The sequence below is a fragment of the Agelaius tricolor genome, unplaced genomic scaffold, assembly GCF_023055355.1.
Source record: "Agelaius tricolor isolate 1412-34295 unplaced genomic scaffold, bAgeTri1.0.p SCAF_4, whole genome shotgun sequence".
NCBI classification, from domain to species: domain Eukaryota; kingdom Metazoa; phylum Chordata; class Aves; order Passeriformes; family Icteridae; genus Agelaius; species Agelaius tricolor.
Window position 1 is genome coordinate 6,019,691 of NW_027269264.1, and position 24,604 is coordinate 6,044,294.

A 24,604-nucleotide genomic window follows, 5' to 3' on the forward strand; every position below is an offset into this window, starting at 1 on the left:
CGTCCTTTGGCACTACAGCATTTTAAGTTAGGTTTTGGGTTTGTGCCAAATCTACAGCACATGCCTGTGACAGTAGTCCCAAAGTTGCATCTCTGTCTGGGCCCTTCCAGCAGAGATGGCAGTGGCTCAGCTGCCTTAAGGAAACCCTTAGCTGACCTTAATCTGGGGAATGAATGTTCCTTGGAATAAACAGTTTGCAAAAGGAGGCTGCTAATAGCAAAACCTCAAAGGCTCTTGCACAACTTCAGAAGGAGGAAGCTGGTGCTTTTGATTTTTTCCAGCTCTGAGTCTTCTGGGAGAAATTCAACAAAGAAGCTGTTGACATCTACACTCAGAGTGGCTCATGATATACTCCTGATGGGAAAAAATTACATTCTTGATTTCATAGTCACTTCTAGAAGCTTTTTATAGTTGGTAGAATTTATCATACGTGATCCTAGTTAGAAGGAGACTACTGTATCACATCAGGAATCAAGCTAAGGTCTTAATAGCTCAAAGGAGGAGCCTTCAGACTTCAGTCTGATGCAGAAGTTTAAAATGCTCTGCTTCCTCCACTGCACAAACAATGACTTTTGTGTCTGAGGCATGGTTACTCTTAAATGTTACTATTTTTCATTTGTCATCTCAGACTACAAATGCAAACACAAGGAGCTTGCTTTCAGCTTTGGTACCACTGTATTTTATAGACCATGCCCCATTTCATGCAGCAGCCAGACACCTATCTCAGGGAGACAAGGGACTGACGCAAATATGCAAGAGCTTCCTCAAGTGAGGCATGAACAGCAGGGTACTTTTTGTCAAAAGCCTTTGAACTCATAATCATTCCATCTTATCTCAGTAGATTTCAATTATAATCACAGGAAGGAGGAAATGAGAAATAGAAGTATTGACATGAATGTGTGGGCCAAGAAAAGTGGGAGAGAGTTGTAATGATGTAATTGTGTGCAATCTTCAGGAGGCTCATGCAATAATTCATCAGGTGGGAAGGAAGAGACAAAAAACTGTATAGAGCCAGGTTTGAAACCATGAGCTTAAGAAAATGACAGGCAGAGTGGGCTCAAGCCCACTGATGCTAAAAGGTTAAAGCTTGTCAATAGCTCCAGCTTGCCTTGCAGCCAGCTTAATACTCTCATCTTTGCTTTCAATTTCCTGCCTGAAATGATTCTGGTCTGTCCTCAAAATCAGATTTTGGGGTGTTACTCCAAGACTTTTGCCTGTGAATCCCTTGAAAGCAGAGCAGCAGAGTCTGCCTACCGTATTACGCATGACAGCCTGTCTCAGGACACATGAGGATGCAGGGAACTAATGGATTTTTTATGATCATTTTTATGGGCATCAGAGAAAAGGGCCATTCAGTCCATCCAGTCTGTTGTACCATCCTGACAGTAACGAAAGCATTACGGCATTTCCCAAGTGCCCTACCTTCTAGGGGAATACAGTGCAGCTGTGAACCAGCTGTGCTTAATTTGCACTCTGCAACAGAGCCCTTTTGTCTGTTTTAGCTGCTATTTACCATCTTCTCTTTCCCCATTCCTGCCTTCTCCTTCTGCCCCTATGTTTGTCTCTTTGTAGGCAAAGTGGTTGCTGAAAGACAGGTTATCTGTTTGAAATGTAGCATTTTCTGGGCTTAGCATCTATTCTGATAGTATTAAATCTAAGACAACTGTCCCTATTTGTGATGTGAAGGAAAATGAAGAATGATTCCTGTTGAGTGAGTATAAAAGGATGGCACGTTGCTGCCCTGGCTGCCATTTCATTGGAAATAATGGATTTTTCACAGAGCTTTAAGCACTTGGCAGAGGCCCTGATCTGTTGACATACTGAAGCAAGTTTGCCAGTCAGCCATGGCTGCTTTGCAGACATCACATGTAAAATTGTTTCTATTTGTTAGTCCTTGAAAAGAGATGTTCCAGTTGTAGTGTCTCCAGTGTGTTTTGAGTGTTGCAGGGTAAAAAACAAATTTGAAAATCCCCATTTCTCATTTTATCTCTAAATTGAGGACAAGGCTGAGTCAGACAACAAGCACCTTTCCTAAGACAAAATACTTAAATGAAATTATAGCACCTCACTCTTCAAATCCAAGTGAGAAAGTTTGCTGTGAGCACCTCCATCAACACCATTGAGACCATGGGTAGCATCATGGGTAGACAAGGCTGCTTGTCTTAACTTTAGTCCAGCATAATTTCACCAAATTACAATGTCATCCTTGCTTACAAAAAAACTCCACAGGATTTTATCCAAGCACTAATATAGCAGAAGTAGGTAGACCATTTCTAATGCATGAAAAGAAGAAAGTGACATGCTACTTTCATTTATTCCCTGCTCCCCTAACTCAGTGCACAGTTGCATGTATCCAACATCTAAGCAGAATGAATCAATTTCTTAATAACTTTTCAAGTATAGCAGTATGATCACAAAGATTTTGTGCAGCTCAAATTTCTGCTGTGCAGCTGTGGCAAACAATGAAGTGACATATTTTGCAGTGGTTTACGTCACTTTTCTTGTGACCTGGGCAATTTTGGCAGACATAGACATAGTGTTACCAGGTGCCAAGGGACTGCTGTTTTGCCTGTTTAGATTTTTTTAAATCAGTGTCTTGTTTTTGGCGAAACAAATGGTGGGCTGGCAGTGGTATTTTGGATACTAGTGCCATCCAGTGTCCCGCAAAGAATGCCTTAATACCATTCAGTGTCCTCAAGGATCACTAAGGCATTGCATTTTCAGCCAAAGTAGAGCCATGATGAAAATAGATGACAGAAAAAGTAAAAGCCTTGAGTTTTAGAGCTCCATATTTTACTATTATTTTATGTACTGTGAGTACAGGTCCATTTGCATAAATGGGATGCAGATTTGGTTGTGTTTAGTTCAATTCAGAGGTCCCTGAGCAAAGGTGGGTATTCAGAAGTCAGCACAGCTATTTTCTATTGCAGACTGTTAGTCATTCTCAGCATTTAAAGCAGATTATCAAGGATTAATACTGCTCATATGAAAAAGGAAAAAAGAGCCGATATTACGGTGGGGTATAGGTGGACAGTAGTTCTGCAATTTAGCAAAAGGACTTTCATGACACCTGCATATTGGTTCATAAACACATAAACACCCATATGACAGTAGGAAATGAGGCAAAGTTTATTAGACCTGTTCGTACTGCTGTGGACAAAACAAGCAACAAGAAAAAATACGGGCAAGACCTTATTCAGGTAAAAGGAGAAGGAATGAAAAGGAAGTGGTAAACTTCAGGCTACGCAGGAACCATTGCCCTGAGTTGTGTTACTGATATAAATACGGAAAAGGAATTATAATTTAAATAAAGGAATTATAGCGTGGGCCATTGGGAAAATTGACAGGGGCTGTGAAATCTGCCATGTCTTGATCAGTTCTTCATGTGCTGTTCTTACCTGGTCCTCTTCAAGGGCAATGTGTCTTTGTCCATGGTAATTTTTCTTCAATTAGTAAGCTTTATTAGGGAAAGGGATTGCCTGAAGACTAGGAGGAAGTATAGGCTGAGGAAAAATATTATTTGGAGATGTGAGTCATAAAGCAGATGTATGTAATCCAAAAGTATTTGACAGTCTTTTTTGTCTATACTGACTCTTTTGTTCTTGAAATTGTTTTAATGTCCACCATTTTATCGTTTGCAAAATTTTAAGGACCTCAAACACAAAAAACCATAAAATAGACATCCATTAAGATAAGAAGAGCGGGACCAGGATTTTTTTTGCCTAAGGAAATTTTTATTTGAGATTGCTGCTGAAAATTGCAGCTCTCGAAATGACTTCCAGGAGGAATGTGAGCTGTGTGGTCTATAGAATAACCAGCTCTGACCAAGCTAGTCACAGGAAAACAAACAGGCATCTTCCAGTAAAGTACATATTTGAGGCATAAACCCTGGCAACAGGATTAAAGTGTGATATGCATGGCCTGAGAGTCTAGCCTGGTCCCTTAATTGCCTCACGCAAACAGATTAAATTGTTGGTAACAAACAGAAAACATGCATTGCAGAGACCTTTGCCTCATACTGGCTTGGATGTGGTCATTCTTGTGACATTATTATGAATAGACTGACTCACTATTTGTATCCATGCCTAGAAGATGGTATCTTTATCAAAACATATCTCCAGTTCTCAGAAGAGTGCTCAAAAATAGTAGAAGTGATAAATCAACAGAAGCAAGCAGAATCTATGGATCACCAGTTACTCCAACCTATTTAATTACATTGGTTTCTAAAAAACAATAATGTGGGGAAGGACTCAGAAGAAATTATGTTTGGTTTTTTTCTGGCTGTATTGTATTTGTTAACATAAAACCTTACAATACAAGGACCAGCACAGCATTGTGCATCTCCCAAGGCAGACCAGAAGAGAAATCATGACTCCAGGAATCAGAATTTCTTTTAAATAAAATTTTAGGAGACCACATGTAGCCAGTGCTTCCTCTTCATACTGAAATTCTCTGTGGTATTGATACCTCAGGATATTTTCCTTTGGCCATGCTGCTCTATGATGAAAATATTTCAGCATGGTCCTCAGCAGTTCTTCTCACTGTTTGCAACTTCCCAATACAAGAATAACTTGTGCAAAAAAGCAGAGAATCCTCAATCTCTTACTTCTTTGCCTTCAATGTGATGACAGCCTGGCAAGGTATTATCTAGAACCAAATGACCAGTTGTGCTATGGGGTACACTCCCGCTCCAGGGAAGGGACATGGGATCCAGCTGCTGCTACCAGAAAAATTTCCTGTAATTCATGCCTGAAACACTGGAGCAAAGGTGTGATTTATAAAAAATAGTTCCTCTGGATTCTCCCTTGGCTATCTGCCATTGAAGTAGAAGTTCCTGAAGAAAAGGATTAGATTACAGGGAGAAAACTATATATTCTGTGGGTGGCAAACAAGATTGTATTGTGTTCTAGCTGCCTGTTACTCTTCTACATAGCTGTTAGAGACAATCTACTGACTTACTACGTGCTTTGCAGAGTTATGATGAATAAAATACCTTTCCTTTATAAGTAAGGGCCTTGACAACCATGTCTAACAAATTCTGGAGGAAGAGACCCTGTAAGGGAGCCTTTGGCAGAAAGAAATATACAAGGAAAAGTCTTGCTTTTTTTCATGCTTACCACAGTACAGAACAGAGCAAATCTGGGGCCTGGAAGCACCTGGTGAAAAGATGCTGGTTTCCTGGCCTTTGGTTGAAAATCTTCTTTCTATGAGGTGTACCTTTAATTCTGGTATTTGGTGTTTTTTCCCTTCTTGTCACAAAAGTGCTTCATCAATGGTGGTTTTGAGTGCTTTTGCTCACCACAGGGGTGAGCAGGCTTATACAAGTCATAGAACCACAAACCAGATTTTTTTAGAGATATCTCTAGAAGGAGCTCCTTCATACTGTGATGCTTTCTATGACGTCTGTCAAAAGTAGACTCAAGGCTATTTTTCTCTTCAGACTCTTCCTTCAGGTGGTACAAGCTACGTAGAAGACAGTTTGAGTTTGGATTCTTTGGAGGGTGGGCAAGAGGTTGAGTGTCCTTCTTCCCATCAAACCCAGACACAGAAAATGTAGCCATTTGCAGACAAAACACTTTATCCTCTAGTGGAACTCAGCATTTTGCCACTTCAGACATTAGAGTACTGAAAGAGCTTGTAATGTTACTGATTGTTACCAGCACATCCTATCCCTCACTCATGCTCATGGGAGTCTTATAATCATAGAGTCATGGAATGGCTTGGGTTGGAAGGGACTTTACAGACCATCTCATCCCAACCACCATGCCAGGGACACTTTTCACCAGAATAGGTTGCTCAGAGCCCTATCCAGCCTGACCTTGAACACTCTCAGGGATGGGACATGCAGTACTTCAAGACAACTTCTCACAGTAAAGAATTTCTTTCTAACATCTAGTCTAAAGCTACTGTCTTTTGGTTTGAAGCCATCCCCCCTTGTCCTGTTTCAACATGCTCTTGTCAAAAGCCCCTCTCTGTATTTCTTGTAGGATCCCATCAGGTACTGGTGGGCTGGAATTAGGTCACCCTGCAGCCTCCTCTTTTCCAGACTCAGCAATCCCAATTCCCTCAGCCTTTTCCTATAGGAGAGGTGCTCCATCCATCTCAACATCTTGGTGGCTTCCTCTGGACAGAGTCTATCAGGTCCATGTCCTTCCTGTGCTAGGACCCCAAAGCTGGATGGAGGGTTCCAGGTGGAGCAGAATCCCCTCCCTCCCCTGCTGCCCACACTGCTTTGGATGCAGCCCACAACATATTTGGCTTCCTGGGCTGTGAGTGCCCATGGCCAGGTCATGTCCAGCCTCTCACCCAGGAGCACCCCCCAGTCCTGCTCACAGGGCTGCTGTCCATTCGTTCGTCCCCCAGCTGTGTTGATATTGGGAGTGTCCTGACCCACAGGCAGCACTTTCAATGTGGTCTTGTTAAACTTCATGAGATTCCCATGGGCCCACTTTTTGAGCTTATCAAGGTCCCTCTGGATGGCATCCTGACCTTCAGGTGTCCATCTTGTAAGTTCTTGTAGGCTCTCTGCTATGCAAAAAGGGGACACAGGTCTCCTTCTTCCCATGCCTGCTTGGCAATAGGCAGTTGTTAATTTGATTTTCAGGGGACTGTGGAGAGCACAGGTAGAGTGGCTTGTACTGATCAGTAACACCACCCCTTCAGGCTGCATCTTTCACTTTTGCAGAGCAACCTGCTTGCCTGTGAATTCACTGTGATCTGTCTACGGGCTGGAGCACTTCTGTCAATTCATCCTTGCTTGACTGGAGGGATACCTAGGAAAAACCCAGCATTTCAGGGACAGGAGCTTCAATAGTGTCACTACTAGCTGGCTTGCTGTGATCTGATTGTAGTGGCACTGTGCATGCTATGCCAAGCAAAACTCAGCTTGCTGTAAGACCTTAGTGTTGTGTCCTCTTTTCTTTGTGGTATGTATCCAATCTTGCAGCTTGTCATCTCTAACATTTTCGTTGCTCTGATGGGGAAAATCTGTTATTTCTAGGGGCTGTGCAGAGCAGTGATTTTGCAGGCAAGCTGACCCTTGTCAAAAGTAGATTACAGATGATTTCAGTGGTACAAGAGACAGATGCTTGCCAGATCAGTGATGTGGGCTGTAAAGGTTATTCTGATGCACTGGAAGAGTATGAGCTGGGGATGTGCACTTAGTGACTTCATTCTGTCCATTTTAGAGGTAATGGGTGAAGCCATTTGAAAATCCCGGTGACAGTATTCTCAAAGTTTTCTTTAGCATTTATACTGAGAGCTTGGTAGTGTGTCAAACTCATGTCCTTCAAGAGAAAAAAAAAAAAAGAAAAAAGAAAAAAAAAACTTGAATCATTTGAATAAGTTATAAATCCTGAGTAGCTCTTTGTGGAAAATCATTTGTCCCTGCCAAGAAACTTTATGCCTGACAGTTAGAAAGCATACTAAATTTGTGTGTTTGTCTCTGGCATGGTGGAATACAGTTAGTACAGTTATTGCTTAATGACAAACGCTGTGTGCTCTTCCTTGAGCTTCCACTGTGCTTGTACTCACATAGTGAAATGTGACAGGGGGCAAAGTTGAGGTAAGTTCCATTTGTCCCTTCCTGTAGGAACATGACACTACATCTGTGCAAGATACCTGTCAGAGGATCTGAGACAAAAATTCACAAAATGCAAGTTTTCAATATATCCGGACTCAGGATTTGGGAATCTATGTAGTTTGCACAGAATTCCTGTGCACAGTGTGTATGTCTGTTTGTGAGACTGTTTTTGTCATAACATAAGAATCCTAGGTGCGAATTAGTACCTCTTGCTATTAGATTTTGTGTGATTACAGAACAGAGGGACTGTATTTTCCACAAAAAGCTTGCATTCTAAATAAAGTTTCCTGTCTATGGTGGTGGACCAGTTGGGAGCTCAGTAAAGATATAGTGGGTTGTGTTGTCGCTGCGATGGACTGGGAGATTAAGAGGGACCAACAAACAGCAGTGATCATCAAGAATGGTCAAGGATGGAGATGCTTCTCTTGTTAAATGATCTTACAAAAAGTGAATATTTTAATATTTTATATGGTTTCTGGAGAAAAATCCTGGTTTTCCAAGCTGTGAGCAAAAACTAAAATGTCTTTCCAACCAGACTTTACTGAGGCTTCCAAGTCCTTTCTTCATTTGAACTATTTGGTCCCTTCCTGTTGGGGACTTGCAGCCAAATGTGGTGCTGACTTGAGCTGTGGGAAATGGATTTTGTATAGAACTCAGCAGCTACTGTCTCTGCAGAATGACAGGTCCACTAACACTCAGGCTATGAAAACCTTCTCTTGAATTTCTTTATAGTGAGGGATAACTGATTACATATCACATAAGTGCTAATGCACAGAGAAGAGGGATTTTTCAACCCATCTTCTGTACCAGGAAATAAATTCGCAGCACCCCTCCTAGATTCTCCTGCCAACCCTAGAAAAGTCTTGAGTATGTCTTTTCTTATTGGACCTTGGGTGTTGGCTTCACACGCTCTTCTGCAGGTCCCTGCAAAGACAAGTGACTCAGCTGTGTGCGGCACTATACCCAAGCCTGTAATTGTGTCCTATTTGGGCTCTGCAGGGGTCCAGTTTTTCAGGTTGCAGCACAACCATTAAGGTGAAAACAGATTTGTGTGGAAGATGTAAGTAGTTGAATGGAAGGCCAGTAGTTTTCTTTAAAAAGTGAAGAAAGGCTTAAAAATCTTAATTTTAGCTTGGTTTGAAATAAATAAAAATAGGAGGAATTTCCTTACTCTGGAAAATTCCTTCATAAGCTAGGTGGGGAGCTGTTGGCCCTTTACCTCCCTCCTTTTTCCTTTACTTCTAGGTAAAAAAAGAGACACTATAATCACTCTATCAATGCAATACAGAATCTCTGACCACCTTTGCCAGTAACATATCCGGAAGTTACATGTCTCTGTTCATAAGCTGGCAGAGTTAGTTCTGCTAGGGCAAAGGCAGCATCACCTCTGAAACCTTTTTACTTCCAGATTTATTATGGAGAGAGTATAAAGAATGGTTGTTGATATAGTTTACGCAAGCACGGAGCAAATATTCTGTTGAATTCTCCCAATGTAACCTTACACTGTGGCATGAGAGGCAGGTGCTTCAGTTTAAGTGGTGTATTGCATCACTTTAGGCCAATGTACTTAAGCATCTCTTGCCTTTTGAGCACTTTTCTTAAGGTCTTTCCATATTAAAGGTCAGAGATCACATTTCTGGATGCCTTCCAGGTAGAAGAGAGTCTACAGTCCAGTCTGTAGTCTACAGTCACTGACTATGTTGTCTGAATCCCTGGAACTGACTAAGCTACCCGTTTTAAAAAGACAAAGCTTTAAGGAGTGTGCTAAGCCTTCTGAGGCAGCCTCAGAGAAGGGTCTGATCTTCCTTAAGGAGGAAGGATCTGACCTTCCTTAAGGACATTCATATGTGCAAAATTATGTGTTCTTCTGCTATGTGCGGATGGAGTGATGGTAGAAGGAAGAAGGAATATGACTTTTGAGAGGGATGTGCCTGCAGTTGTCTCCTCTCCCTCCTCTAGCTTCATAGAAGGAGTTGCTGCAGAGATGCATTTTCAGGTTAATGGAGGAGCAAAACTGACAGAAATACTCCATGGAAGAGGGAGAAGGAATGGTTTCAACATCTATTGATATAGAATAGTAAGGCCTCCTTTATGCAGAGGTCTGCAGAATGCCCAGATAAAGACAGTGGAGTTGCACAGGGCAGTTAAACAGGACATGCATGACATCTTGTAGATGTCATTCAGTAGAAGAGGCCACGTTACTCTGACTGGAGGAGGCAGGAAGGAAGAGGCAGGAATCAACCTACATCCCTGAAGCTTCTGCTAGCTGCATGGTTTGGTTTTGGGTTTTTTTGGTACACCCATTGCTGTTTAATAAGCTGTTCAAATGGTTTACAGTTTTATAAACCTGTCAGGTTTGTTTGTCAGATAAGTGTGAAATTCCTCTAAACTATACAACTATTCAGATCTCCACAAACCATGAGCACCTGGGTAGACAAACCTGCACAAACTACACAGCAGGGCATATGGGTCCTTGAGATGACCTTGGAGCTGTGAACTCCCAGATACACTTCACAGCAGGGATGCAAATCACAGAAAAATGCAGGCAGTTTTCTGAGGGGGACAAACCTTTGATGGCACAGCAGAAATTTGCCATCTCTACGTGGATTTGGGTTCTGGAGCCAAGCACTGAGGTGGTGAGATCCAGGCTGTGTTTTTCTGTTGCTCTGCCTAGGGTGTGCCCCATCAGTACAGCAGACTGACACTGTGTACTCCTCTGCATGCTGCCAGTGGCCTGCAGTGATGAGCATCCTACCTTGAGGCTCTCCAGTTTATCTGCTCCTGGAGAGCAGTCAGGAACTTTTCACAGGTTTGGTGTGCTTACCAGTTCCTCCTTACTTGATGTGACCAGATGGTGATGAAAAGCTGCATTGGGGGTCCCTTTGTATTGCCAGGATGAGGGTGGTCTTTGCCTTTGATGGTGAAGGGAGAAGGCTAGCAGATGAATTTGTTATGCAATAAGTAGTGTAATGTCCCAGCTGTTCCCATTCACACAGAGAGCATTGGGATGCCTGACCTAAAGGAATGACATAGCAGTAATTCCTCCCACATACTGCTAAGGTTCAGTGTTGAGGCATGTGATCTTACACCTGTCAGATTAAATAAGCTTTCCAGAAGCAAGCTGGAAATGAAGCCAGTTCTTTTATGTGTTACAAAGGCAAGATGCCAAGGTCAAGGCTGGGTAGGATTTTTAGCATACCTGGATCACAGCATGCTTTTCTACCAAGCACATGGATATATCTACTCTCCCAGTCATGATCAAGTTCTTCATTTATGGTCAATGGTGTCTCTGTGTTCTCTGTTGGAGTAATGTGACTCCCCTGACTGACTGGAGAGGAGACAGAAATGGCATGTCCAACAGCTCCACCATGGTGACAGCCATGGAGTTACCTCCTAAGTGAAGAGGGGCATTCGTGCCCTCTCAGACCTGTGTGGGTCTTCACAAGGTGCAAATCTCCAAGAGGAGATTTGCAAGAGGAACCCAACCCTCTACAGCTGCTTCAGGAAGAAAGGAAAGCTTAGCCAGAATGGTGGTTTGTGAACTGGTGTGTTGTCTCATTAGCATCACCAGTTTGGAAGGCTACTGGCAGATAGAAGGTGGCAAGTCTCAGACTTTGAATTGTATTGCACTGTGCTCATAAGGGAGGTTCTGTCCCTCTTTCCTTTCTCTGTAAAAACAGGCATGAATGTAGAATTATACTCTTCCTGCATGTAGAAGTTAGGACTGAAAGTAGTTGTGACACCAACAACTGCCACATGTGTTAGCAGATCTCTGAGCATTAGACAATATAAGTATCCTTAGCTAATGACCTAGATTGGACAAAAGCTTAAAGATAGGGGTTTGAGCTAATAATTTTATCTTACAAATGAGAAGTCCTTTTCAGCAGCAGAGGATCCCTGCACAGTACAACTGCCAAGCATAGCCCTGTGACATGAGGAGATCGGGTGGGATGCCACATAGGTCAGTGCCGAAAGCCTCAGGGCCAGCAGGCAAGCTGCCACATGCAAGGCAAAGGGAGGAAGCCTCAGTAAGAATATTTTGATGTGAGGCACTGAGACTCTGAAACAATTTGCTAATCCAGCCAGAATGTAAGGACTAAAACACAAAGCCCAGCTCTATGTATTAATTCCTTCTTTTGGGTCTTTTCTACCAGTGCTTTGAAAATAACAAGCAAAAAGCTGGATATGATTCAAGTACCAGAATTAGCACTGGTAGCCCTGTGGATCCTGGCCATTGCTCTGTGCTAACCAGATAGACCAGTTTGTTCCCTTTCCACTGCAGAAAATCCAATTTCCTCTCCCCACTTCACATGCTATGTCTTGGGGAAGTTTTATATTTATTGAGGTGAACATGTCTGTCATATCTGCAATTAAAATGTATAAAGAGGGAAAACAAATTCTACTGAAATCCCAGTCTTGGTATTTCTAATCTAAGTTCTTACCAAGTGAAAAATAATGCATGGAGATCCTCACCAGACATTTGCTTAGGGGGAAACCAGCATAAGCAATCATAGCTTCAGCTTGGATGCCTTAAAATCCTTGTTATTTATTTTTCATTTGTAGATAAACCTTGTATAGGTATTTCTCTGTATATTCAGCTTTGATCAGAGGTGTTTCCACCTTTACAGTGAGGCTTTACAACAGCCTTACTGGCAGTATAAAGGAGTATTTAAGGAGTGTATGGGGCATGAGGGTAAACAAGAGACTTTTATTTGAAGCTGTGGAAATGTGATTAAATTATGCCCACAGACCAAATCCTGGCTTTCTTCTTTTCAGCAGCAGACAGTGAAAGACATTGAATGGCATGGATTTAAACCAAAGCCAGTTAGTAGCAACATGAGAGTAGGGAAAGTTAATGAACTGATTTTCTACAAATAGTCTACTCAGGCTAAAGAAACTCCCTGTTGTATACTTTTGTGAATGAGAATAAAGTTTGCTTAACATTTCTTACCCAAAAAATATTTTTAAGAAAAATACAGAGAAAAAATACTTGATTAAAAAGTAGCTTATATAAGAATTTTGCTGTTTGTCTAGAGAAAATAGAAGTTTCAGATTTTATTCTGTGTGACATAATCTAGAAAATTCACCTTATTTTTAGGAAGAAAGGCAATATGCTAGATGAAGACAGAATTTTTCATCTAGCTCAGGCTGCAGTAGGAGAAGGTCAGTGCTAGAAAGCTATATGTATCATCTTGGAGGTTAGCTGTAGTAGGCACTAGGTAATGAGGTGTAGTTGCCTGTCATTTATAACTGCTATTAGGGATTATCCAGAATAATGGATAAATCATTTCGTGATTTATACTAACAGGCTCTATACAGTTTTTTGAGCCCTTTCCAGAAATAATTCTGGAGAATTACTCTTTCCAGAGATGGTTGCTTCTGTACTCAGGTAACCTGGAGCTCTTACCCATTTTCAGGGTTAGTGTAAAAACTTCAAAGTTCTGGAAGACATGCTGATGGAATTAATAGAAGGTGGGAATCTGACATTTATATGGTAACTGACTTCATTGTCGCATCTCTTAGAAAGGATCCTCAGACCCCAATGACCCTGGTCACCTCCCAGCAGCCACTAAAGAGCCTGACACTCACGATCAAATTGTAAATGCACAGGAAAGTGAGACTTTTTTCCCTGTCAGCAACTGAAGGGAAGCAGCATCTGTGGGTGTCAGTCCATATTCACTTCAGAAATGGGAGGAAAGAAGGGAAGTTCACTAAAACTTTTCATACTTCAAGGACTCATCATAGTGATGGCCCAGTCAAAAATGCCCATGGATTGCATCAGACCTGAAGCTGTTTCCACTGACCCCGTAGCATTCAGTGAAAGGAAGATTTGCATATAATATCTGAGTTGCATGAAAATGGGTATTACTGGTCCATCAAAGCGGGAATTTCCCTATGGGATACCAGAGGAACTATGCTTTGTCCTCAAATAATTTTACTTCACCATCTCATTGAGACATTTTTCCATTATGTCCCCTTTCAAAATTGCTAATGAGGGAATTTTTGAAAAGGAAATTCCTTCTCGTGTTCATCAGTTTTTGGTAAGGGCTGTTGTTCTGGGAGAAGTGCCATCCTTTTATTTGTTGTTTGAGGTGCATGGTGATTTTAATTAAGCAGTCATTGTCTGTGTGCATAATGGTGATTGCCTTCAGTGACCAGAGAGCTATAATTACAAGCACACAGAGCAGCTGAAATTTTTGCTGCAGCCCTTTAGAGATTTGTGGGAATTGCTGTCCTCACCAAAGATGATCCCTTCTCCTCCTGAACAGTATTGACTTGGATAGTCTCAGCTATGACATTGGCAGTGGGTTTGTGGCAGTCAGGAAATGTTCATCATTCAGAAGCCCTGAGCTGCAATTAGTGTTACAGGGTTACAAACTCCTCCTCTGATATCCCAAACAGACCAGTTGATCATTTCATGTCTCCTGCTCGAACACTGTGTTAAGGGCAATACACATGTGGAAGCAGAGCTATTCTATCTGCTTTAGCAGGTCAGCAAAGGAGAACCCCATCTTTTGATATAGTGCAAGATCAGCCTAACTCTTAGATGAAATAGACCAAATAAATTTTACAAGAACTGTTATTCTGCATGCAGGTGACAAAAATCATCAATAAAGGGGACTTTAGACCAGAAATATTTGTTCCTTTACTGTGAGAACATTTAGGTTGGTTGCTGGGACCCATGTCTCTTTACCACCCTTGGTCTCTCAAACCACCCTTGCCTTGTGCATAAGTAACTTCTCTGACCCTCACAAGTAGGGAAAAGAGATGCAAAGTTTCAGTGAAAGTTACCTTATTGCAAATAATTCTGCCTTACCTTTAGCAAGGGCCTGTTCAATATATGAAAAATAATGCATTTCCATAACTTCCAGGCTCTTCTAGTTACTCTGTTACCTGGTTCTGACTCGGTGAATTAAGTTTATTCTGTTTCCAGTACAAACATGCCAAGTCATTTGGTGCGTGCAGTGTCTGGGTAATGAGAGTCAACCCTTGTGACAATAATCTCCATTTTATACCAGTTTCACAAGAGAGGAGGCAGAGGGCATAGCTGATCATTAATTGTTCACCTTATCTCCAATCTCAGCTTTGCTTCCTGCTGTGTATACAACTGTGGAAAGAGCAGACATGAGGAAAGGAGCTAAACCCAGCCCTTACCTTTTATGTGGATTTCATTTGCTCCCCTGAGGCATTTGTCTGCTGCATCTGTGCAGTTGGGAACTCCTGTTGTTCATTCCTCGATAACCCATCTGCTTCTTGCTTGGAGTAATGGAAATGGACACAGCTTTATCACAAAATATGTGGGTTTGTAGAAGATAATGAAAATCATTGCAGCAGCAGGCTGTATCCTGCTATCCCTGCATCCCATCTAGAACTTTCCAACATACAACTTGCTTCAATTAGGTATCAAGGCAGTCCAGTAAGGTGGGCTACCAAGGTCTTGGACACCTAGGAAACTTGAAATATTGACTCTGCGTTTTCAGAAATAAACCTTCTGCACAGGAGAAGTGTGAGTGAAGGAGGATGTCAGTCTTTTAGATGCTACACAGAAGCAGAGAGTGCAGTTCTCTTAAGTTCAGAAGCTGTATTCCAGTGCATATTCCAGTGTATTCCAGATACAAGTGCAGGGAAGTTGTCCCTCGCTCATATTTCAAGCAAAACAAAGCTTAGGGAGGTAGCCATGGGATTTCCGGGAACTGGGGCAGAGAGGGTCTTGCAGGAAAATGCCTAAGGGAGGAAAGCCAGTAGCTTACATTTCTGTCTTGTTGATCATGTAATTGCAGAGAAGAAATGGATCTCAAGACAAGCATAGGCTTGATTCTGCTTGGAGCATGGTAGGAGAGGAGCTGCAGCAAGAGTAATTTCCAATAATTGGAAACAACATATATTTTTCCCAGTGCTCAAAACAGGACAAACCAGGCAAGCCCCCAGCTTGCAATTACAGAGTCTGCATGGCTATCCGTAACAACAGGATTTTCACCAAGAATAGTCATGCAAGACAGTTGGCAGCAAGTATTGAAAGTGGGCATTGATGATCCAAAAGGAGATGATCCATCTTGCCACCATCCTTGGAGGTGTGTTTATTCTGAAATAAGAGTGTCTCTGCTTCAGTTCTGCCTGTTCTGGTGCTGTGATTTGTGCTGCCTGCTGTTCACAACAGCAGGTAACATTCACAGCTGGAGTCTGCAAAGTGCTGCCAATACTGGGCTGCATCATTGCAACTGCTAGGGATGGTTGGTCTCAGGAGAGTTTCCTGCTTTCAGGCACAAGAGGAAAATAAAGAGCTGACCTGGCATTAATGAAGAAGGGGGGAAGCGGAAGGGGGAAGGGGGGAAACAGAAGAGAAAAGGGAGGGCGGAAGGGGGGGAAACAGAAGAGAAAAAGAAGAGAGTAAAGTAGCCTGTTTCTCTCAATATTTTCTTTCCTGTGAACCATTGCTCCAAACAACAAAAGAGGAAACAAATATACAGATTTGATTTCACTTATGAGAGACATGTAGTCACCACAGGGAAAATGGTGACCACCACCACCCTGTGAAAGTTTCAGTTTCCCTCAGGAGTAGATTTTTGGGATTATGACAACTGCAGGTTGAAATTTTGTACAGAACCCAGAATGTTCTGCCAAAATTCTCTGTGTCTCTGAAATGGCAACAGAAAAATGAGAGATCAGGAGCTCTTTCCCTTGGATTTTTTTTTCTTCCTCACTTTCTGCCCTAAAGATATCTGAGTTTTAAATGCAGGGGGAATAATATCTACCAACTGGGCAGAGCAAAGAAAATAGTCACTTGTTGAAGAAATAATGTAATTCTTTGATAATAGTTTTTTGTAACTGTTTTCCTTGTTTTTAAGCAGACTATAGTTCTCCTCCAGTTGTGCCATTTTTGGGTGCATTTATTTTGCATTATCACAACAGACAAACATTGTCACAACATTTGTATTCTCACAGCCTCTGTGTCAAGCTGAACACTTGCTTGGCATACAGGATGATTTTAATGGGATAAAAGAAAACATCCCCAACCTCTGAAACTACTGATGCAGTGATGTGCCACCCTTCTCCTCAAGGCTCACATGACCTTTGTTGGATTTTCTGTTGAGTTGGGGATGTTTTCTTTTATCCCAGCATGTTCTTTTGGATACTTGTACCATGAGCCTTAGCCTGACATCAATTTTAGGGCATGTATTTTCACAGTGAGGTCAATCAAATAGTGCTTAGCTTCCGTGCTGCTTCATGGTGTGCTTTCTCCACAGGGCTGAGCTGGCTTTAAAGCAAAGAAATCAGATGATTCTGCCAGTGCAAGTAGATCAAAGGGCTTTACCAGCTCTTTACTGCCCCAAGGATTGGTAAAGGTGCATGTTTCTCCACAGACAGTTATGGCTTGGTGGGCTGAGTAATCTCTGTATCACTTCCCACACTCTGCAGTCAGATTTATAAACAAGAACAAAAATTATTCTGTAATGGAAAAATGAAGGATTCTCTGACTGCAGTATTACAGGGATTAGTTTTGGTATAACTTGTTTTCTTCAAGATCCTATACTTGCTTTGGGTTTGAGTTTTTTGTAATTGGTGGCACTAGTTTGTGCTTGTTGGAGTTGTTTTGACTGGAAGAGTTTGACAAGTGTGATATTAAACTCTAGGTTGTTTTTATCAACATAATGCTCTATTCAGACAAGAAAAGTCAGTAGTTGTTAAGATTAACAATGAAAGAAAGACAAAAACATACAAAAACTTAGCAGAAGACCTTAAAATCATATGTGGTTCAGGGGCTTCCTGAACCAGGTGTATTTCAGTTTCTGTAGTAACTGTCTTCACAATATTCCTTCTCTTTGACTGTCCCCAAGCTCCCCTGGGACATCCATCCCCTGGGACATTCTAGAACCCACAGCATCCTGAGGCATGGATTTTCACAGCTGACCATTGCATTGGCTTCAAACCTGCCCAATCCCATTTCACTTGATGGCCCTTTTTTCCTTTCTGTGGAAAACGCAGTGAGCAGAGATGTCTGCTGGCTACTTCCGTGATTTTACAGATCTCTATTTGGTCCTCCCAATGCCTCTTGCTCTTCCAAGTGCAAGGATTCTTACTGAGTATCTCATATATTTGGTTTTTAGCAGTAGGAAGATGCCCCTGACCAACTTTAGTGCTAAGAATTTAATCCTTTCCAAATCTAGTTTCTTGGATATAAAATTATTATAAATTAAAATAAATAAATAATACATGTTGCACACCCATGTATGAAAGCCTGAATACAAATCTCATTTTTCCACAACATGAGTCAACTTCCTGTTTGACCTCTGTTCTTTTCCCATCCTGTAGATCTGAGTGGGAAAAAAAGAGTATTTTACCTTTCTCATTTTCCTTGTAATTTGATGAAGTGAGAGCTGCAAAGGTTAAATCCTGTTTTGCTCATTAATATCTTAAATATTCAGAGTGCCTGAGACTACCTCCCAAATGGAACTCCTCTACCATTTTGGAAGGGTAACTATCTGTGACAACTATCTGTATTCTTAAAAAAGCAGCACACTTGAGATAGACACAAGAGTTTTCCTTTAAACGTGCCACAATCACAATAAAACTAGTTCCAGTCTTTTCCACCTCTCTTCAATCCAGTTTCTGGAGTAAACTTTTTTGTTTAAAGCAAGCCTTTTATTTTCTTGGTGCCAGGACCCTTAGAAATTTGTAATTAGCAGGAATACCTAGAAAAAAAATTTTCTGTAAATAGATGAACAAAGTAATGAGGAAGATGTATTGGGTTACTCATAGAAAAGTGCTTTAACAAATGCTCAAGTTAAGCATGTGCTTCAAATCCCACATTTTCAGTAAAGTACTGAATTAGAGGACTGTTTAAGTGGAGGATGACATGATGTCTAAAATCCTTGACATGATGGGTTTGGTAGGATTTTTGTCATCCAGTCCAGTCTTCTACTGTTCTAAAACCTGCTTACATAAACCAGGTACATATATAGTCCCAACCTCCAATGACTGGGATAAACCTAAATGCAATGTGATATAGTGGCCTGAAGGCGGAATGCCCTGATAGCTGATTTGCACAGTCTTTCGGGGAGGGGAAAAAAAAGAGTACTTTTGTTTTCATATTTCTCAGCCATAACTTCTACAAAATCAGAGGGTAAAGGCATACACACTCAGGCTGTCTGAATGCCAGTGAAATGGAAACCTGAGCAATATTCCAATTTAACTCCACAGAAATCCACTAGTTAGTAAGTAGTTCAAGTATTTTAGTGCCTGCTGTGTGGCTGCCTGCAGGGAAAATACTCTTAAGTGCTTTCCCTTTCTCAAAAAGAAAAGGAGTTTTCATCTATCTTTTATAAGGCTTTCTTGTCACATCCATTATACAGCATGACACAACCAGCCAAAGGATCTATTGTGGTGGTTTCTATTACATGTTTTAGTGGCAAGTTTTTTGTGGACGGTACAATACATACATATATACATGTGTGTATATATATACGTATATATGTGTGTGTGTGTGTGTGTGCGCATACAAACTTATATATAAACATACGTGTGTATATATATATAGACACACTTATCAATCTAGATCACTTAGCAGTGAAGATGTGTGTCCCTTATGCTGGCCTATGGAGTGTCAAATGTGGGGTGTTAATGCCTACATATATGAAATCCAATATTTTTTCACCTGGCCAGTTTGACATAAAAGGGCAGAATTATCCTTATTCTAAGAATATTAGGCCATTACTGGGGCAGCTTTTAGAACAACTTTATTCTGGTCCATGTCTGACCAGCTATTTGAGGACAAAACAGAAAACAAATTCTGGTTTTCAGACTCCATGTATGCTGTTAGTATCACAGAATGAAAAAAAAGGCAAGAAATGTCCCTGAATAATATTGGGGTTTTAAGCCCATAACCATCTAATACCCTATTCACTTCAAGCATGGAAAGGGCTAATGCAGACTGGAGGATAGGAGTGATGATCCACAGATCACAGTTCTTTATCAGAAGGATTTTTAAAGGTGCACAAAAATTCTGTATGCCTGTATGTGCATAAATGAAAACTGTCTTCTGTGTGTGGAGACCAGTGAGATGTCAAGGTTTATGACATATTAGTTACTGGAAATTCTGATTTTCCTACTCTATAACAACTTCAGCAGATCTGTTGAGCAAGAGGAGGGCCAACAGGATGATTAGAGGGATAGAGCACCTCTCCTAGGAAAAGGCTAAGAGAATTGGTATTTCTCAGCTTGAAAAAGAGAAAGCGTGAACTGATTGCAGCCTATCCATACCTGAAGGGACCCTACAAGAAACACGGAGAGGGACTTTTGACAAGAGCATGTAGAGACAGGACAAGGAGAAATGGCTTCAAACTTAAAGAAAGTAGCTTTAGATTAGATGTTAGGAAGAAATTCTTTGCTGTGAGGGTGGTGAGGTACTAGAAGAGGTTGCCTGAAAGTTTTTGGATGCCCTGGGAGTGTCTAGGGTCAGGCTGGATGGGGCACTGAGCAACAGGTTTTGGTGAAAGGTGACCCTGCCCTTGGCAGGTTGGTTGGAACAAGGTGGTGTTTTAGGTCTCTTCCCACCCAAACCATTCCATGATTCTAGGATTCTATTCTATGAGGATGTATTTGTTCAGCAGTAGTCTTACATATTGCAGACAATGCGGACTGTGTGTGTAAATGTAGATATACATGAATAATCAGCATGTAAGAGTGTGCGAAACATTACAGAACAGCTTAGTGTATGCAACATTTAGCTGTTCTGCTTCTTCTGGGTTCATTACTCCAGCCTTTCCATCACCATTCTGGCATCTGGCTCTTTGGCAGAAGTGGTCCAGGCAGTTTTCTACCTCTTTGTTTTGCTTTGTTTTTAGTGAGCTTGACATTAACTAATAATTTTTTTAAAGTTTCCTGATCGTCCTTGTAAAAGTAATGTTTTCCTCCCAAAATGCCTTGTTTGACATCCAACATAAGGATGATTAATTCTGCATAGGCAGAATCTTATCATATACTCTTAAGGATGAGGCATGAAGGCTTGAAATCCCTGGAAAGCAGAGAATTCCCAGAGCATCAGTGGGGCGCCTAGAAATAAGTAAGAAAAACTATTTTGTGGATTTAAGGAATCCCCAAATGTCTTCAAACCAAACCTTACAGTTACTGAAATATTTAAATAACAAAAAAATGGGTTTGCAGATAAGAAATAAAAACCATTGTTCCAGTAAAAACAGAGACTGACTGCCTTCATTTATTACTCAGTATTTCTGTCTTGGCTGCAAAATCTAAAATGAGAAAAGATCTTGAGGAGAGGGAACCTCGTCCAGGATAGGGATGGATGGATGGATGGATGGATGGATGGATGGATGGATGGATGGATGGATGGATGGATGGATGGATGGATGGACGGATGAGGAGAAATGCTCCCAAGAAGGTGCAGAAGGCTGACAAAAGCAAAGAGTTTACCTGCATAAGAGGAAGGTGTTGCAGGGGGAAAAAGCAGGTCATTCTCCTCTTGAAACACCTGAGAGAGTCTGCTGCCTGCTGAAGGGGGCAGCCTGGGCACAGGCGAGTGGCAATGAACGGGGCTGTAACAGCTCAGCTGTGGAAAGGACTCTGCTGTCCTTGGCACCACTTGGTCACTCCAGCTTAGGGAGCTGGTAAGGGCCAGCTGCTGGCATGTGCTGGTGACTTGAATGTTAAACACAGACAGCTGGAGGTTACCAATCCCATTTACTTTGTATGTAAATCCCAGCAATCTTGCTGAAACATCTTCCCCCATTGAGCCTAGGGAAAGCCTTACCACCAACCCTGCTGGGGAAACATGAGGTCTGCAGACTGCTCTCTTCCTCCATGATGCCAACCCTGCTTTTGTGACATCTTGCTGTCACACGAGTGCACCCCACTATCCATGGTTTTGGCCCCAGCATGTCAAATGGAAAATCATATCTTTGTCCCTTTAACTTCTCTCTTGGCTGTTATGCCTGTTTTCTCCCCTCCTCTGGGACTGTGCACTGTTGCTGCTCTGGCTGCTGGGAGCAAGCGAGGAGAATTTCTCCTACTGGCAAGTAACCAGCCAGTCTGGGGCTGGCATCTTCCCAGGACGCTGCTGTTTGCATACCAGCAGGCAGAGGAGCAGGTGAAATGGGACTGGTGACATCCGTACAGATGTGTTTGACTGCTTACATGCTGTTACGAATCTGCTACCCTTAAAGCCTCCATTTCTCTGACAAGATATCTCTCCCTCTCTCTCTCTCTCTCTTCCCCCCTCTCTCCCTCTCTCTCTCTCTTTCTCTCAAAATTATTTTTCCAAGGAGAAAAGGAAAAGGCAGACAGAAATAGAAGGCAAGAGACAACAGCTTGAGGACCAGATACTTCAGCTGCAGCATTTCAAGGTAAGGGACTGATGCCAGAAATGATGGATTGACTAAATCTGTTCATTATTAGACATGCAGATCACACGTCTGAAAGCTGGGAAAAGCCCACTCTGACATGAAGCAGCTTTCACTGCCGGAGCCTATCTCTTGCAGTGATCGTGTCCTGCCTGCTTTTCATTCCGTGTGTTTCATGCACAGGACCATGTTGTTTAAACGGTTTAGGAGCTTGGAGTCGGGAGGGTGTGAGTGCAGGCAGCACAACAGTGCTGTCATTATTAAATGCTGTTATTTATTATACATAATGATGAGACACCAATCGCTGTGGCTTGGGTGTGCACTGCATGGCTTCAGCCAGCACTTTCTGCCTGCAGAGCTGTGTTGGATTTCTCTGGTGCCTGTCGTTAGGTTTTGTGTGTGTGCATTGCAGAAGGAGTGTTAGTTAGCATGCATCTGTGTATGTGTGTAAAGATTTCGTTGCAGGATGAAGTTATTAGGTGTGCATGGCATAATAAAATGGGCATGTATGTACATGCAGGGAAGGTGTTGATGCATATGTGTGTATCTACATGGAGAGGCACCTTGATATTTAACAGGGTGCTGAGCAATCCCAGTCCCTGTTGGTCTCCATGACAGCTGCAGATAGCATCATTTGAAAGCCATCCTTTCTGTTTCTATTGCTTATCCCTCCTGTCAGGAGAATATTTGTGCATAGTAAAGATAAGAACAAAAACATACATGTGATCTTTTTGTCACCGGTGAGAATTTGTGGGTCAGATCTTGCTATATTAGTTCAGTAGGGGAGCCTGAGTAATTTCAGTGATTAAAATATCTGAGAAAGATTATTAGAACTGGACAGTTTATCCTCACAGCAAGAGAGCTGAGCTGTGTTTTTAAAATTAAGATATTTAGGTTGTTTGTGGAATAAGTGTGTGTGTGTGTGTGTGCATGTGTGTGTGTTTGAACACTGCACCTGCATCAGGAGATGGTGTGCAGAATATCTGTGCGCACACATGCACTTGTAGACCACACTGCAAGTTATGCTACAGGCAGGATAATTCTCCTGCCTCTCCGAGACCCTGCAGTCATGTTGTGCAATTTATTCCTTTTTTTCTGGTAAACATAATGCAGTTAAGTCCAATTAATTGTTATCAGCCTACATAAATGCCCCAATCAAGTTTACCATCAGTCTGTGGATGTCAAACATTGGTGTTTCCAGTCAAAGATGTGATTGCATTTCTGTGGGGCAACAGGAATTGCCATTTTGCTCAGGCTTCCATTGAGTATAGGCAGGGGAGAATTTTTTCAGATAACTATAGGATGCTGCAGCATAGCAGTGCAGTACTGTTCCAGTACCTTCATGATGCTTGTTTTTTTCCTTTTTGCTACCAAGCTGATGACTCTTTTTAGCATGTTAACTGTTTCCAAGCTAACTGCATTATGATTCTTTGTGAAATTCTTTAAGTAGAGCCTTTTGGATAGACAGTTCTGTCAATTTTCTGCTTCATCTGTTTTACTTTGATATAGCTGTTGCTATGTTTTATCATCATCCCTAGGAAAAGTAAAATCCCTTAAGGTGGTGCAGTGGGATCAGCCCCTCAGCTGATGTAGACTAGCATTGACTTCAGCCCTGCTATGTTGATTGCCACCAGAGGAGGTTCAGTTTTGCTGCATGGATTTTTTCAGAGGCATACATGAAAAATAGCTGTGTCCCTTTATTTTTTAACCCACAGGCTGGAGCAAGAGCAGTAATCATAGAGGAAGCTAATGGGAGATCAGGGCACAGAAATTTAATGGCAGAGACATTTAAAATGGCAGCTTTTTCAGCTAAAATCACAGCCAGACTGAAGGTCTGTAATGCTGTGTGTGAGAGTGAGCGTCAGGATATGATAAAATCTACACTACCTCTCTATTCAGTGTCATCACTTGTCACCAGAGGAAAACTATGCTGCTTTTACTGGAGTGGTCATGGTGACTGCTGCTCTACGAGCTGCCTGTACCACCAAGCAGCTGTCTGCTGGGAGATCTGAATGAGGTGATAGCAGAAGTCTAACTGGGATTGCAGATTTCATCCTCATTGCTGCTAGAACCTTCCTAAAATTAAAATAATAAACATGTTTAAAAATGGAGATAGAGGCACTGGCTGGTAGTGATTCTGTTTCTCTTTGGAGACAGATGAAGAAAACCGCATTTTTGTTTCATACATCATTCAGTGTTCTGGTTGCTTAGTGAAGTGCTGACCAACATTTTATTTCACCTGCCAGTTTGATTTGCTCATTTTCAAAACTGTGTATCCCTCTGCCACCTCCCTAGTGCTCTCCCTCACTTCACCCTCCTCGTCCTCAGCCCCTCCAAGGCAGGGGCTCCAAGTCTGATATGAATATAGTCCCTCAGTCTGATATGGCTCACCAGTCTGACACACCAGACCAAAATAAGTGCATCTATTTTCCCTCGGAGTGCTAAGTAGAACACGATTCATTTCCCGAATAATGTGGATTTCATCTAATTCTGTGCAAGGCATACATACAGGTTAAAAGACCAGGCTTTCCTAGGAAGCCCCTGTATTTATTCAAAATGCTGTGAGGCTGTTGATGTCAATATAGAGTGTAAGGATTTCATATAAGTGTTCATTAAAATCTGCTGTGAAGAAACCTTTGAAAATGAAATCTGGGTTAATCCTGTGTCT

At 41.8% G+C, this 24,604-nt stretch overlaps 1 protein-coding gene across 5 annotated transcripts in view; it reads left to right on the top strand.

Moving 5' to 3' along the window:
- The window catches only part of PALM2AKAP2 (PALM2 and AKAP2 fusion), a 267,192-nt gene that overhangs the window by 27,350 nt on the left and 215,238 nt on the right, over positions 1–24,604 (top strand). For 3 of the 5 annotated variants that reach the window (XM_071424433.1, XM_071424435.1, XM_071424437.1), the window contains exons 1-2: positions 21,534–21,683; positions 21,859–21,939. Coding sequence is in view for 2 of the 5 variants with exons in the window: in XM_071424440.1 (XP_071280541.1) it covers positions 21,525–21,683; positions 21,859–21,939 (240 nt within the window). In the remaining 3 variants the exon portion in view is untranslated. Of the gene's footprint in view, positions 1–21,509; positions 21,684–21,858; positions 21,940–24,604 lie in introns of those variants that run through there. The other 2 variants (XM_071424440.1, XM_071424436.1) reach the window with 2 other exon arrangements.